General features: G+C 37.8%; 2 protein-coding genes across 3 annotated transcripts in view; one reads left to right on the top strand and one right to left on the bottom strand.

Annotated features, from left to right (window-relative positions):
- Positions 1-12,594, top strand: part of prickle1b (prickle homolog 1b) — a 38,520-nt gene that overhangs the window by 18,061 nt on the left and 7,865 nt on the right. The window lies entirely within an intron of this gene.
- pphln1 (periphilin 1) overlaps positions 1-12,594 on the bottom strand; it is a 66,826-nt gene that overhangs the window by 14,102 nt on the left and 40,130 nt on the right. Inside the window, exon 11 of one of the 2 annotated variants that reach the window (XM_088348580.1) lies at positions 6,330-6,907. The exons of the other annotated variant lie outside the window; for it this stretch is intronic. Within the exon in view, the coding sequence (XP_088204706.1) occupies positions 6,902-6,907 (6 nt within the window). The 3' untranslated portion in view covers positions 6,330-6,901. Of the gene's footprint in view, positions 1-6,329; positions 6,908-12,594 lie in introns of those variants that run through there. 2 annotated transcript variants of the gene reach the window in all.

Below are 12,594 nucleotides of genomic sequence, written 5' to 3' on the forward strand. Positions count from 1 at the left end.
CTCCATAGCATATGAATAACCTACTCTTCTTGTCGGCTGAAAAATAGTCTGTGTAATATAGTGTAATAATCTGTGAAGCCCTTTGAGACTCTTCTTGATTTGGGGCTATACAAATAAAAATGACTTGATTTGACTTGACTTGCAGTTATACCATCCCCTGATCTTAAACCCACATTTGGGCAAGGAAAAACTCAAAACCTGAACACGAGGAAAATAAAAGACCTTGAGAAGGGGTCTTAGAAGTTGTCATCCCCCTTCCAGGATGACCAGGCCGCAATAGATTTAGCAATATATTTACCATTGGTTAACAGTACATGAAGCATGGTGAACATCAATAAAATAAAATAATAGGTAATCTGTAGAAATTTGTCCAGAAAGTCCCTGACGGCATCGAAACCTCGAATCCGTAAAATTGTCTAAAAAGTCCATAGCAGCAACGACGCAGATTCCCATCTCCGTTGGCTGGTCGATGCAGATGTTGACATGTTTCGGGTCCAGACGCTGGTCTGTTGACTCATCCCGAATCGTCCCTTTCCCTCGTATCACCGCCAGCCAGGCAGTCAGAAATCATAGCATTTGAATAGAAGTCGGTCTTAAGTCTAGATTTTAAAACTTATCTCCGAAGGCAGAGCATTCCACAGCACTGGAGAATGCTCTCGGGCCTGACTTCTTCTTGGTGCTAGGAGTCACAAGTAGACCAGCAAAAGTAATTGCCCCCTGAACCTAATCATGAGTAGGGCCACCTTTGTTAGATTACAGAAATCAAACGTTTACTATAGTTAGTAATTAGTCTTTCACAACGCTGTGGAGGATTTTTGGTCCTCTCTTCCTTTCAAAAGTGTTTAAAATATGCCACATTTGAAGGTTTTCCAGCAGCAACTGCCCAGTGGAGGTCACACCATAGCATCTCAATTGGATTTAAATCTAGACTTTGTTTTGGCCACACCCGGACCCTTCATTTTGTGTGTTCCTCAATGAGTGGACAAAAGTCTGATCAAATTTATCATACTGAAACCATTCCCAGAGGCTTGATACTTAGTAATGAGCAGTGCCAAACCCTATAAAGTAGTTTTTTTTTTAAATCAAACAATAAAAACATTACATTTTGGCACTAAGGGACAATGCTTTTGCAGATGTATTTATAAATTATAGGATTAAATGAATTAAGGAATAATCTAGTTTGACACAAAGGCTAAAAAGACCATAGAGGACCTGATTCAAATGCTAACCAAAAAATAAACACCTACATTGGAAGTTGTATGTCTTCCAGCTACGAATATTCGCAAGCAAATGCTGTGAAAACACATATAGGTAATCTAACTAATGGCCGGCGTCAGAAACAGATTCCAAGAGAAGCTAACTGTTCAGAGACTACAGGATAACTCAAGCACTTCACGTCCCCTTACAGTTGCTTACCATTTTCTTGACAATTTCCTGCATTTTACGACACTTTTTACGACCGCCCCGATTGCCCCAAAGCCGTTTCAGTAACACCCAGCGGTGGTTAGCATATCTCAACGCTGGCTTTTATGGTGACGAGCCTAAATCAGACATAGCCGAGGAGTGTCAGGGTATATTAACACCGAATTAGCAATAGGGCGAGACTTCCACCAAGCTGCTGGCAAGGGCTAGTTTTGCTAGCATTGAAAGTGAAACGTTGGAGGTCTGGTAGATGAACAGCAGCTGTGCACCAGGCCTGAGGTTGAGGTTTATGGTGTATGAAATAGATGTGGCAGATATACTTAGCTTTGATCGTAAATCGGGATTGTGTAGTGATTTAGAAGTTGAGGCTTGTCAACATAAAAGAGACGGGGCCAAGTGTTTCTAGGTTGTACCGTTGATAGCAAAACCAATTTAGGCATAAATATGGTTCATTTCCGAGTTTAGGGTTACTGTTGATTGTTGTGCAAATTCTGACTTTTTGCGTCAATATTTCATCATGCTTTCCAAACCACTAAAACAGATAAGTTACTTCTCCTGGCTGATAAATGACATACCATAAATCCTTTATTTCCGTTACTTGTTCGGTCTTTGTTTTATTGTTTAAAGCTGAATGTTTAACGCAGATCTTGTGTTAAATCCATCATCCAAGGCAGGGGTAGGCAACCCAAAATGTTAAAAGAGCCATATTGGACATAAAAAGAAAGAAAAAAAAACAACATTTGTGCTGAGCAACAAAAAAATCAAAAGCCTTTTATAAGCTTTATAACGAATGCAGCGCATGCTGTATGTACTGTATCTATTTTTAACTATGTTAGCCTACAATCAAAATGACTACATTGGATGCATCCTGTGGATAATGATGCACCACGTGACTACTCTGTTACAGGATACCGCCCCAAGTTGACTACAATACAATAATAATGTATTACAGTATGTCTCACTGCTTAGACAAAATTAAAGAAATACAATAAAGAAATTGATAACACCACACGACTCATCTAAGGCAGTTGAGTATTCTGAAGCTGAAAGTCCTTGATATGTCTTTGATTTTCTGCGTTATTTCACTTTTGTACTTGAAGTCTGCAAAAATGAGTTCGCATATCTTTATGAACGACTCCTTCATTTAGTCACCATATGGCGGCAGGAGTGTAGTTTGGAGATGCAATCCACTTCTTGAATCTATTTTTGCCCTCATCTAACGTTTCCAGAAATTGCACTTTTCCTCTTACTTCCAACCAGGTACCCTATTGCAAATACAGTATAGCATGCTTTCCCTGGAAAGTTTTTTCCACTTTACTCTTTTTGTTATTTGACCATTTCTCTCTACAGAACAAACATCCGGCAATCCATGCACATTGCAATGAAGCCAACTAATTTGATCCAAGAAACGTTGACCCCTCTGTTCTCCTCAGTTATATTTCTCTTTCTAACATCTACCCACAGCAATTTTTCTCAAAATGGCCCCCAGAGATGGTCAGAAACAGCGGATATTGATTCTTAACTTATATTCTACAAACAAAAAAAATCTCTGTCGAGGTTTATAGATCCATAATACAGTATTATTAGGACATCCTTAAGCTTAACTACCAATTTAACCGGCACTTAATTAAAACACAATTTCTGAGTCTGGTCGCAAACTGCTTTTTGGTATAAATCCAAAGCACTTCACTTTAGTTTTTTTGCTACACTAGTGTCAGATACAAGCCTCTGTCATTTGCTTTTTATGACACTGCAACAAGTTGAGACTCCTCACCGCTGCCCTTGTAATTTCAGAGAAAGCTGGGGGTTGGGGGCTGCTTGCGATATTTACATTCTAAGGGCATTTAACTGTCGTCATCCCTCCTGGGGATGTAGTGCTGAGGTGAGAATGACTATAACAGATCAAGATTGAGCACTTTGTTTCGGAAAATGGAGCACTTTAGGCTTTGCAAAGCCTCCCCGCAGGCTTGGAACAGGTCCAATTAATTATTATCTGTATCAAGTCCAATTTTGAATTTCATTTAGATAGTGAAAGTGTGAAGCCATACTGAATTGTGCAAGAGGTCAAAGGTAAATGCATACAACTTCCATAAGTTATGTCTGTGCTCATGAGTAGACATGCAAATTAAACCAGAGAGTAATCTATTCATCACTTGTCACTCAGTGGAACGCTTCTGCTCAATGCTCTTATCATTGGGTAGGAATTTCCACAGGTAATTCAAAATATTGACGGGAAAAAAATACCTGCTTTTTGAAACAGATTTGGTCGTTTTTAGCATTGTCCCAAAAGATTCTCAGGGGTGGGATTCTTAGTATACTTACAATTAGAATAGAATAGAATAGAATATACCTTTATTGTCATTGTTACAAATGGGCTAACATATTGTGACAACGAAATTGGGCATGACACTCCAGTTTTACACATAGTGAGGGTATGAGCAAGAAGATAAAGGAACAGAGAAGATAATGTTATAAAACAAGGGGAATAAGGCTATAGTTATAATTTACATGGTATTTACACAACAATGTCAGCATGTGGGATGTTACATACAGGGTTGTCGTGATAACGTTGTATCGTAACGGTTGTGCAATATTGCATTTGGTGCAAAGTCATCATGGTGCAAAAATAGTCCGCATATACATTGGTGCAATTCAGGTTGAGGTTGCGATTCAGATTACAAAATAATGAATTAAGTATTTTATTATTATTTTTTTATACTCACAAAGATTCAAGCATATGTTGTTTTAAATAACTGTGAATTAGCAAAACAAGGACTAAATTGATTTTTGCCAGTTTATGCAAACTGCAAACTCAAAAACAAGCAGACCAACACATATTCAAGTCTAAATGACAATTTCAAGAATGTGTCTTGCTGCTTTTTTTTTCTGTTTCCCAGAGTTTAATTAGCTTGTTCAAATTTCTGTGCCCCGGCTGTTATTTTTTATTGTTTAATCTGGATGCAAACATTCAGTTTTTAATCGCCAGTTACAGTAATAAATGACCTGTTGAATTTAAATTAAAGGAAACTGCCTACCATCTCATCTCATTGAATGTGATTGTGGTTGCCTGAAACAGCGCGTCCATTACCCGTACTAGAAGTAAAATAATTTTCTGTTGTATTAACTACCTGATATCACGAGGTTTGACCAAGCTGCCGGTTTTCTGGTTAATGAATAAGTCGATGAGTAACCAAAAGTTTTACTCAGGTAAAAGTACTGTTACTTCAGAATAATATGACTCGAAGAATTAAAAAAAAACACTCATACAAAAAATTAAAATAGTACTTAGTGAAAAAATACTCAAGTACTTAGTAACTGTAGCAACATCTTATGTGTTAGTTTTTTTTCCAAACAACCATCAAATAAGATCATCAGGTATTTAAATCATCAAACTCCATCAAATCAACAATAAATTATGTTTTATTTAAAAGTAGATTATAATAATCAATTTAAATTTAATAACTTTAATAAACTTTAAACTAATCATGTTATAAATCAAAGAAATAGATCAAGCACAAGTAGCCTGTTTAAAGCCCCAGTAATTTCTTAACAGGGTCGGCAGGCAGAACAAAAAGCTAGCCCGGGTGTCGGCAACCCAAAATGTTGAAAGAGCCATATCGGACACCAAAAAAAAAAGACTCCGTCAGGAGCCGCGATAAATAGAAATAATTGTATAAGCATTATACTGAACACAACGCATGCTGTATGTATCTATATTAGCCTACTATCAAAATAACTACCGTACATTCACAAACACATCAAAGTCTAAGATTTTCTCCAAATTGTGCGGCACGCCCTATAGTGCAGTGCACCCTGTGTCACGTGCAGAGCGGTGGACATAGACCAGCTCGGTGCCCTTAGGATTCGAACCTTAGCAAAGTCAAGACTTATAACACTTTTGGGTGAAATCCGATGTTTTTTGTGAGATTGTTCACATTTCCAACTAAATGCTATCTCCTGTGACTTCTATACGTCTTTTCTGTAAACACCAGCTCGTCCCACTTGCACGAAAAAGGACATGTGACATCAAGACAGACTGAATTGTTGGCGCAGGCACTCTGGATACAAAGTGTATCTGTCAATTTAGAAGTTATTGTTATCGTCTCTGTGCTTTTCGTTTCATGAGACGGTGTCATTTTTCCACCCAGACTACGGTGCCGCAGAAACTTCCAGTGGATTATAATGAAAAGAATGAATTGTTCTCGCTCATCACTCAAATAACAAAAGGGAAAAACACCATCATGGAACTATGAATCCTTCAAAAAAAAAACACACACACACACACAATCACACTACGTCACTTCGCTATAGTGATTAGATTTCTGTTAATCGAAGAGCCCTAGCGGAAACACAAGATCACTTCTAAGTTCCGCTTTAACTATAACAGTTTGTTTTTTCCAAGTTAAATGACACATATTAAATCATCAAAACTTGGACGTTTACAAATTGATTTAGATTCCTTTACGTCAGAATCATGATGCATTTGAGAATCAGAAATTTCCCCAAACCCTAATTCCCAAATCCATACCCGGTCGGTGTAAGACTTATTGTCTCGACTCTGTTGTGCAAGACAAGAACACATGCTCTATTTAGCTCATAGTATTCTCACTTTTCTATCATTGTAGCTTTTTATATTGAACTGAATTTTCTTTATTGTCATTGATATCAACTTAGTGAAACATCGTATATAACAAGATTTGACATGGCATCCCGGGCTAAACATGTAAACCACTTTAAAGAGAGTAAAAAATAGAAAAGACTATCAGGCTAAAAGCCCAACAAATATTCAAAACATCGTGTAATGATAGTGCAATGTTTGTGAATGATAAAAACAATAGTGCATCGTAACAATAGTGCAATAAAAAGAAGTACAATAACATTTAGTAGCAACAAAAAAAACAAACAAATAAGTCATAAGCTATATATTTTTACAGTTTAGTGCGGTAACATTTAGTAGCAACAAAAACAAAAAAAAGTCTCAAGATATGTTTTCACAGTTTTGTGCACTCCTTTAGGGTGGTGAGGGCCCTGGGGAAGGAGCTGTCTCCGAGCCTGTCCTTATAGAGCACACATGGAAATGCTTGGACATTTCACTTAGCAACGTACAGCTGAAATATGACTATTTTGGTGATATATCTTGAGGGCATTTCCATTAATTTTACAAACAAGAAAAATAATGCATTCTACCTTACAGCAAGATCTCGTTTATGAAGACGTATATAATTGCCAAAGCATTCCCCATAAGTGAGTTAGCAAAAAAATCGAGTCATCCCTCAGCTTTGGCAGCAAATTTGACATGTGACAAACAGCCCCAGCGTCCCCTCTGTTAAGTCGGTTGTCAGGGAGGAGAGGAGGGGCGTCTTTGTCCCGCCAGACAATTGAGTAAACTCATTTTTCATCCGGGAGCGTTTTCAGTGATTCCCGCTTTGCAGGCCTTTCACCATGACGGATGGTCGCGACCTTGTCCAAATGAGTCACCTCAGAGCTGCGCCAGGACGACAAGAAGTCACAAATATTTATTATTGCTTGAGTCTGGGATCAAGTAGATGTGCCCTCATTAGCTAGCGAATCTTTACTCCATGTGAGAATGCTCAAAACTATTTAAAAATTGATAACAGAGATTTCATGTGATAGCACTGACAAATCAAATTTATTTGTAAAGAACTTTTTAGGCAATAAATTGCCATTTAAAGTGCTGTATAAAAACATGTAGTGTACAATAAGACAATAAAATCTCCCGCCCCCGTAATCCTTGCCCAACAACTCAAAACAAATAATCCAGAAACACACAACGGTTAAAATACAATAAAAACAAAATAAACGGTAATAGAAATAAAATGTGATTATGGCAAGGCACGAACTAATCATGTGAGGAAAGGGACCTAAGGCAGGGTTATCCACACTGATAGGGATGGAAGCAGACGGTCTCAGGATTACAGCCTTTGAACCACACCCTACAAGGGTCTTGAGCCTCCTCTTAAAAATATCAAGGGTCCCTGCAGAACTGATGTCCTCCGGCCGACTGTTTGGTCCTCACTCTAAGAACAGTCAACAAATCCCTGCCAGAGGACCTCAGGGCTGATACAATAAAAGCAAATCAGACAGACTGCTGCTCTTATGCTTTTTGTTTTACGTATTTTAACTATATTTTCTAGTGTGTTTTTCAGAGGATCTGCGTCCAAATTAGTTGAAATAGAATTTTGAATAGTCATTTTTTTGCATTTTATTTACATTTCCTTTATATTTATTTAGAGCACGAAGAGTTAACATTTGTACTTTTTTAATTTATCAGTTTTTAATTTTCAGGGATTTCGTGTAATTGTTCGACTTTAAATTGGTTCGGTGAGTAAAAAGCTAAAATTGTTATGTATTTTATTTTTTTTTGTAGATCTGTGAATATTTTAATCTATATTTAATGTGTTTTGCAAGTTTCCCCTTAAAAAACATCAAAATACTAATTACTAAATAAATCAGTGAAAAATGTTTTATTATTATTATTGATTACGTAGACATATAATAAGAAATAGAAAAACAAAAGTTTTGAGCTGAGCCAAATAAGCTGGTTTTCTATATAGAGCTGTCCTCTTGGGTTCAACCAATAGGGGGCAGTGACAATTCACATGACAACACCAACCACCAGAGCAGGCATGGCAACATCATTTAGTTGCACTTTTAAAAACATTTTTTTCATTTATTGCGTAGTCTATAGATAGAGTCTGTCGGGAAACTTGGTAGTGGCAGCACTTTCAAGTATTTCGATGCACTTCAGCCAAATTTCAAGCATTTTGCGGAACTGGAAACCACATCATTAAAATGCAAGCCTTTTTAAGGATTTCAAACACCCGTTCAAATTAGGGATACATGAGCAGGACTGCTTGTGCACAGATGTCAAAATTAGAGTCAATATCTAATCTTTTGGATGAAATCTCATTCTGGTTTTGGCTGATATCAGACCGATCCAATATCAATATTGGATCGGGGCATCTCTAATCTGAATGATTTTCTAATTTGTGGATTTAAATCTACCATTGAGAAAAGTGTTGGGAATAATGCAGTTAATGACGCCGTTGTTTTTTCAGTAACGTGGTAATCTAACTCAGCTTTTTTCAACCAGTGTGCCAGGAAGACTTGTCTAGTGTACCGCAGAAATTTTCCCAATTTTATCTTTGCAGAAAAAAAAGCATGCCGTTGTTTTTTTACTTCAAATGACCAGCTAAATAAGATTACTATTTTGATATAGTACTGTCATTATAATCTGCTCAAGAAGCAGTACAATTAAAACAATTTATATTGTTTAAAGAGGTTTGTTATTTATAAGATAACAATGCAAAAAAAAACAAAAACAATAAATGAATACAAGTAAACATTTTGCACATCATTTACTGATTATAAAAATGTCCTTATACTAAAAATTTCAAACATCAACAAAATTTAAACAAAAAGGAAAGATAGATTGTTGTAAAATAAAAAATAAAAATCCACTTGGCAGATAATTCTTGTTAATTTTAAGTATAATTTGGAATGTTTTTCTAGAAAGACGAGATAAAAATGGCAACTGTAAGAAAGTATGATTCCACTGCATAGATGGTCAAGTCAAAGATCTTGTACATAATTTTGATGATGTAGTTATTCTTAAATTACAAAAAAAATTGAAAAGAAAGTCGTAAAAAAATGTTTGTTCCCCTTGCAGATAGTATGTTTCCCATTTTAAGTTTTTTTTTGTCTTTTTTGTTTTGTTTTTCTAGAAAAACAAGATAAAAATGTGTAACATGAAAAAAACACAAATATAGTAAAACCCAAAATTACAGTAAAATTGTGAACCAAAATTAGGTGACATTATTTAAGCTTAAAAAAACAAAAAATGCCGGGAATTAATTTTCAAACCTCAAGAATTTTCAACAAAATAAATCCCTGATCGAACACATATTTTTTCCGGCGTTACTGTTCGTGACGGTTCAAAAGTGGCGCAATACTTAAATATAACAGTTTTCTGCTCTCCTTCGAGTTGTTTATGTCACTTATTTTTGGATCACGTCACCATACAAAATAGCGACAACTATATCGTTAGATTGCGATTACCAATATAGTATTTACTAATGGTCAGGAGCTGCAGTCCCCTATTTGGCCGCTAGAGGGCTTATAAGGCGGCACGGCGGCTGGATGGTGAGCGTACAGCCCCACGGTGGGAGGACCAGGGTTTTGATTCCAGCTACCACATCATCCTAGTATGGAGTTTGCACATTCTCCCTGTGCCTGCGTGGGTTTCCTCCAGGAACTTGGGTTTCCTCCCACACCCAAATACATGCAATTCGGATTGATTGGCTCGTTCATATTGTCCCTAGGTGTGAATGAGCGAGCGAGTGTTCTGTCTCTGTGTCCCCTGCGACTGGTGGACAACCAGTACAGGGTGTCCCCTGCCCACTGTCAGAACAAAGCTGGGATGGGCTCTGTCTAGCACGACCCTAGTTAGGATAAGCGACGCAGAGAATGGATGAAGGGCATTAGAGACCTCATGATAAGAGACCACACAAAAGCAGATCATTTTTTGGGGTACTTATTGGCGGTTGCCTTGGCACAAAACATAGCCAAAGACACAGAGTACAGTACAACTCTTTACATGACTGTTGTAATATTGGAATGTGTCACTGCATTTGAGTTATTCATTACAATCTTTTTATAATATCAGTCATTTATATCTCCTAATAATGGTAGTCTGTGAAGCCTATTGAGACTTTCTGTGATTAAGGGCTATACAAATAAACGTGACTTGACTTGACTTAATGCGCCGAAAGAAAAGGAAAATGAGGGCCGACTTGCAAAAAATGTGAGCTCTATATTTGACAGCAATCGACTCGTATCATTCACGGAACAGCTGAACCAAGGGAGCCGGCTGGTTCCTTCCGAGAGGCCTTTTTTCTCTATGCTTGGTCAATGAGCATTCTATTGGGATTCCGTGTTGTTGACTATAAATTTGTTGAGCATAAAAAGTTTAAAAAATTTCAAACCACAATGTTGGAAGTTCAATAGTTTTTGGAAACAGAGGGGACATGTCAACTAGTACTCCAGAAAGCTGGGGGAAGGTGTGTGTGTGTCCCTTGTAAGTCTAGTTGAGGAAAGGGTGTGAATGATTGAAGTGCAGTGCTGGTGAGGGGAGGAATGAGGGAGGGGCCCGCAAGTGCGACCTGCCCACACGCATGCATTATCACTATTCACTCGGGATCTTGAGACACTCCAGATAGAGACATCACCTCTCATGGACCTCGTCTCAAGGATTTCTGGATCCCTAAATGAGTTGTTCAAAAAGGCTCTCATCTGACTTTGAGACATTTGAAGCTTGGAGGAGTGGGTGAGGGAGTAGTTGGGGCCACTTCCTGACCAAGATCTGGAACTGATTAAAGCAAAGACGCTCCAGCCTTGGCGCTGCAGATATGTAGAACAAGTGCTGTGTGGCTGAGGGCAAGAGAATTAACGTTTGGATCCGATGGGAAGAAAGATTCTTTTTCTGCAGGTAAGGACCAAATGGGAACATATTGTTTCTATTGTTATATGAACAGGGCCTCAGTCCTTTAAACACTTTGTGGACCCTGTGACACCCATTTGGCCCTGAAAAAACAAACTCCCTCGAAGAGTGAGATGACTTCACCTTTGAACTTCACTATTTAATGTTTCCCCCAACCATTTTGTGAATGTCTAATCATAAGCAAACCTAACAATTCTATGTGTTCCCCCAAAACTAAATATCTTCAGTCCAAGATCATCAGTTAAAAACCTTCTTAAAGTGTCAGTCAAGCGGGGGAGGAGTATGCAGTTAACCGTTAGCCGACTACATCTGGCCTGTGTTTACACAGGCCCCAATGTTGTGACTCCTAAAATGCATTTTTTTAAGTGCAAGAAGGAAGACTGGGTGGTGATTTCTGTTTGTGTTCCCACCCCTACAAAGACAACCATTGTGTCATTAACTAGAGGTAACGTGAGTTGACCGTGTGTGTTGCACAGAGAATACTGCAACCTCAGGGATGCAGGACGAGGCACGAGGTTATAAAGTGTTGTGGAAATTGGTTCAATTAAGTGTTTTCAATAGAGATTAAATGGTGATCTTGGGAATTTCCTCTTTTCAATATTTTGGTCAATTTAAGACCTCAATCCCAAAACTGTATGATGCAATAAATGCAAAGATGTGTCACAAAATTACGTCATGTAATTGTGCTGATAACAAGGTTACACAAAGACTTGTGAGGAGTGGGTTGAATAAGAATTCACAGTGATAAGATTATCTATTCGACCATAAAACCTGATAGATTAGCCTACGAAGAACAAAGCGGCATTCAAATACTCCTTTGTCTCGCAGCAGCACTTTTGGTTCGGCCTTTAACAGTATTTCTGACGTGCAAATTTGGTGTTTTGAGGCCTTGGGGTTTCACAGAACTGTATGCTAATAGGGAATATGCTAATGCTTGCTCATGCTTGGGTTGAATGGATAGCCTGGAGAGCTACAGACATTCGCAATGAATGGAAAACAAACAATCTGTTGCCGTTTCTGTCTGATGCAAATCCACATTTTCCAATCAAGATTGTACTTAAAAACAGTCAGCAAGAGTACTTGGCTTTTAGGGTTTCACACAACTAACCACTGGCGGCAATCAAGATCTTAACAACTGAGACCTCAGACAATGCATGTGAAAAGAGCAGGCCGACGCTCGTTCTGGTTTGCATGTCAAAGTTGATCAAAAATCAGGTCACCCCTTGGAATGTCCTGGGAATCAAGCTCCTCGCAAAATCTGATTCAAGCTTTTCCCTAAATGCTCTTCCCTGCACCAGTTATGCAATCACCAGTTAATGGTCTTATGTTTTACACATAATATTGTTGTTATAGGGTGAGGAGGAGAATGATATGAAAAGAATAATTTTTCCGAAACTAAAATACTGCATACATCGAGATTCAATAATGTGGTCTTTTTTAATGGACTAAAAAATGATTGTTAGAATGATGTAAGATACGTTCTTTTGTTTATATGATTGATTGAAGAAGCGTCCAAAGTTATTTGGGGAACGGGTCTCTTAAAAGCCTCTGTCACTCCTTTTTACTTTTCAGATGATTTGTTCATTTTGTAATGTGAAGTTTGTTGCAACATGGCTGGAAAGAAAGAATAAACAAAATACAGTACAATATGT

This window comes from Urocampus carinirostris, chromosome 11 (genome assembly GCF_059441175.1).
Source record: "Urocampus carinirostris isolate Australia breed hairy pipefish chromosome 11, RoL_Ucar_1.0, whole genome shotgun sequence".
NCBI classification, from domain to species: domain Eukaryota; kingdom Metazoa; phylum Chordata; class Actinopteri; order Syngnathiformes; family Syngnathidae; genus Urocampus; species Urocampus carinirostris.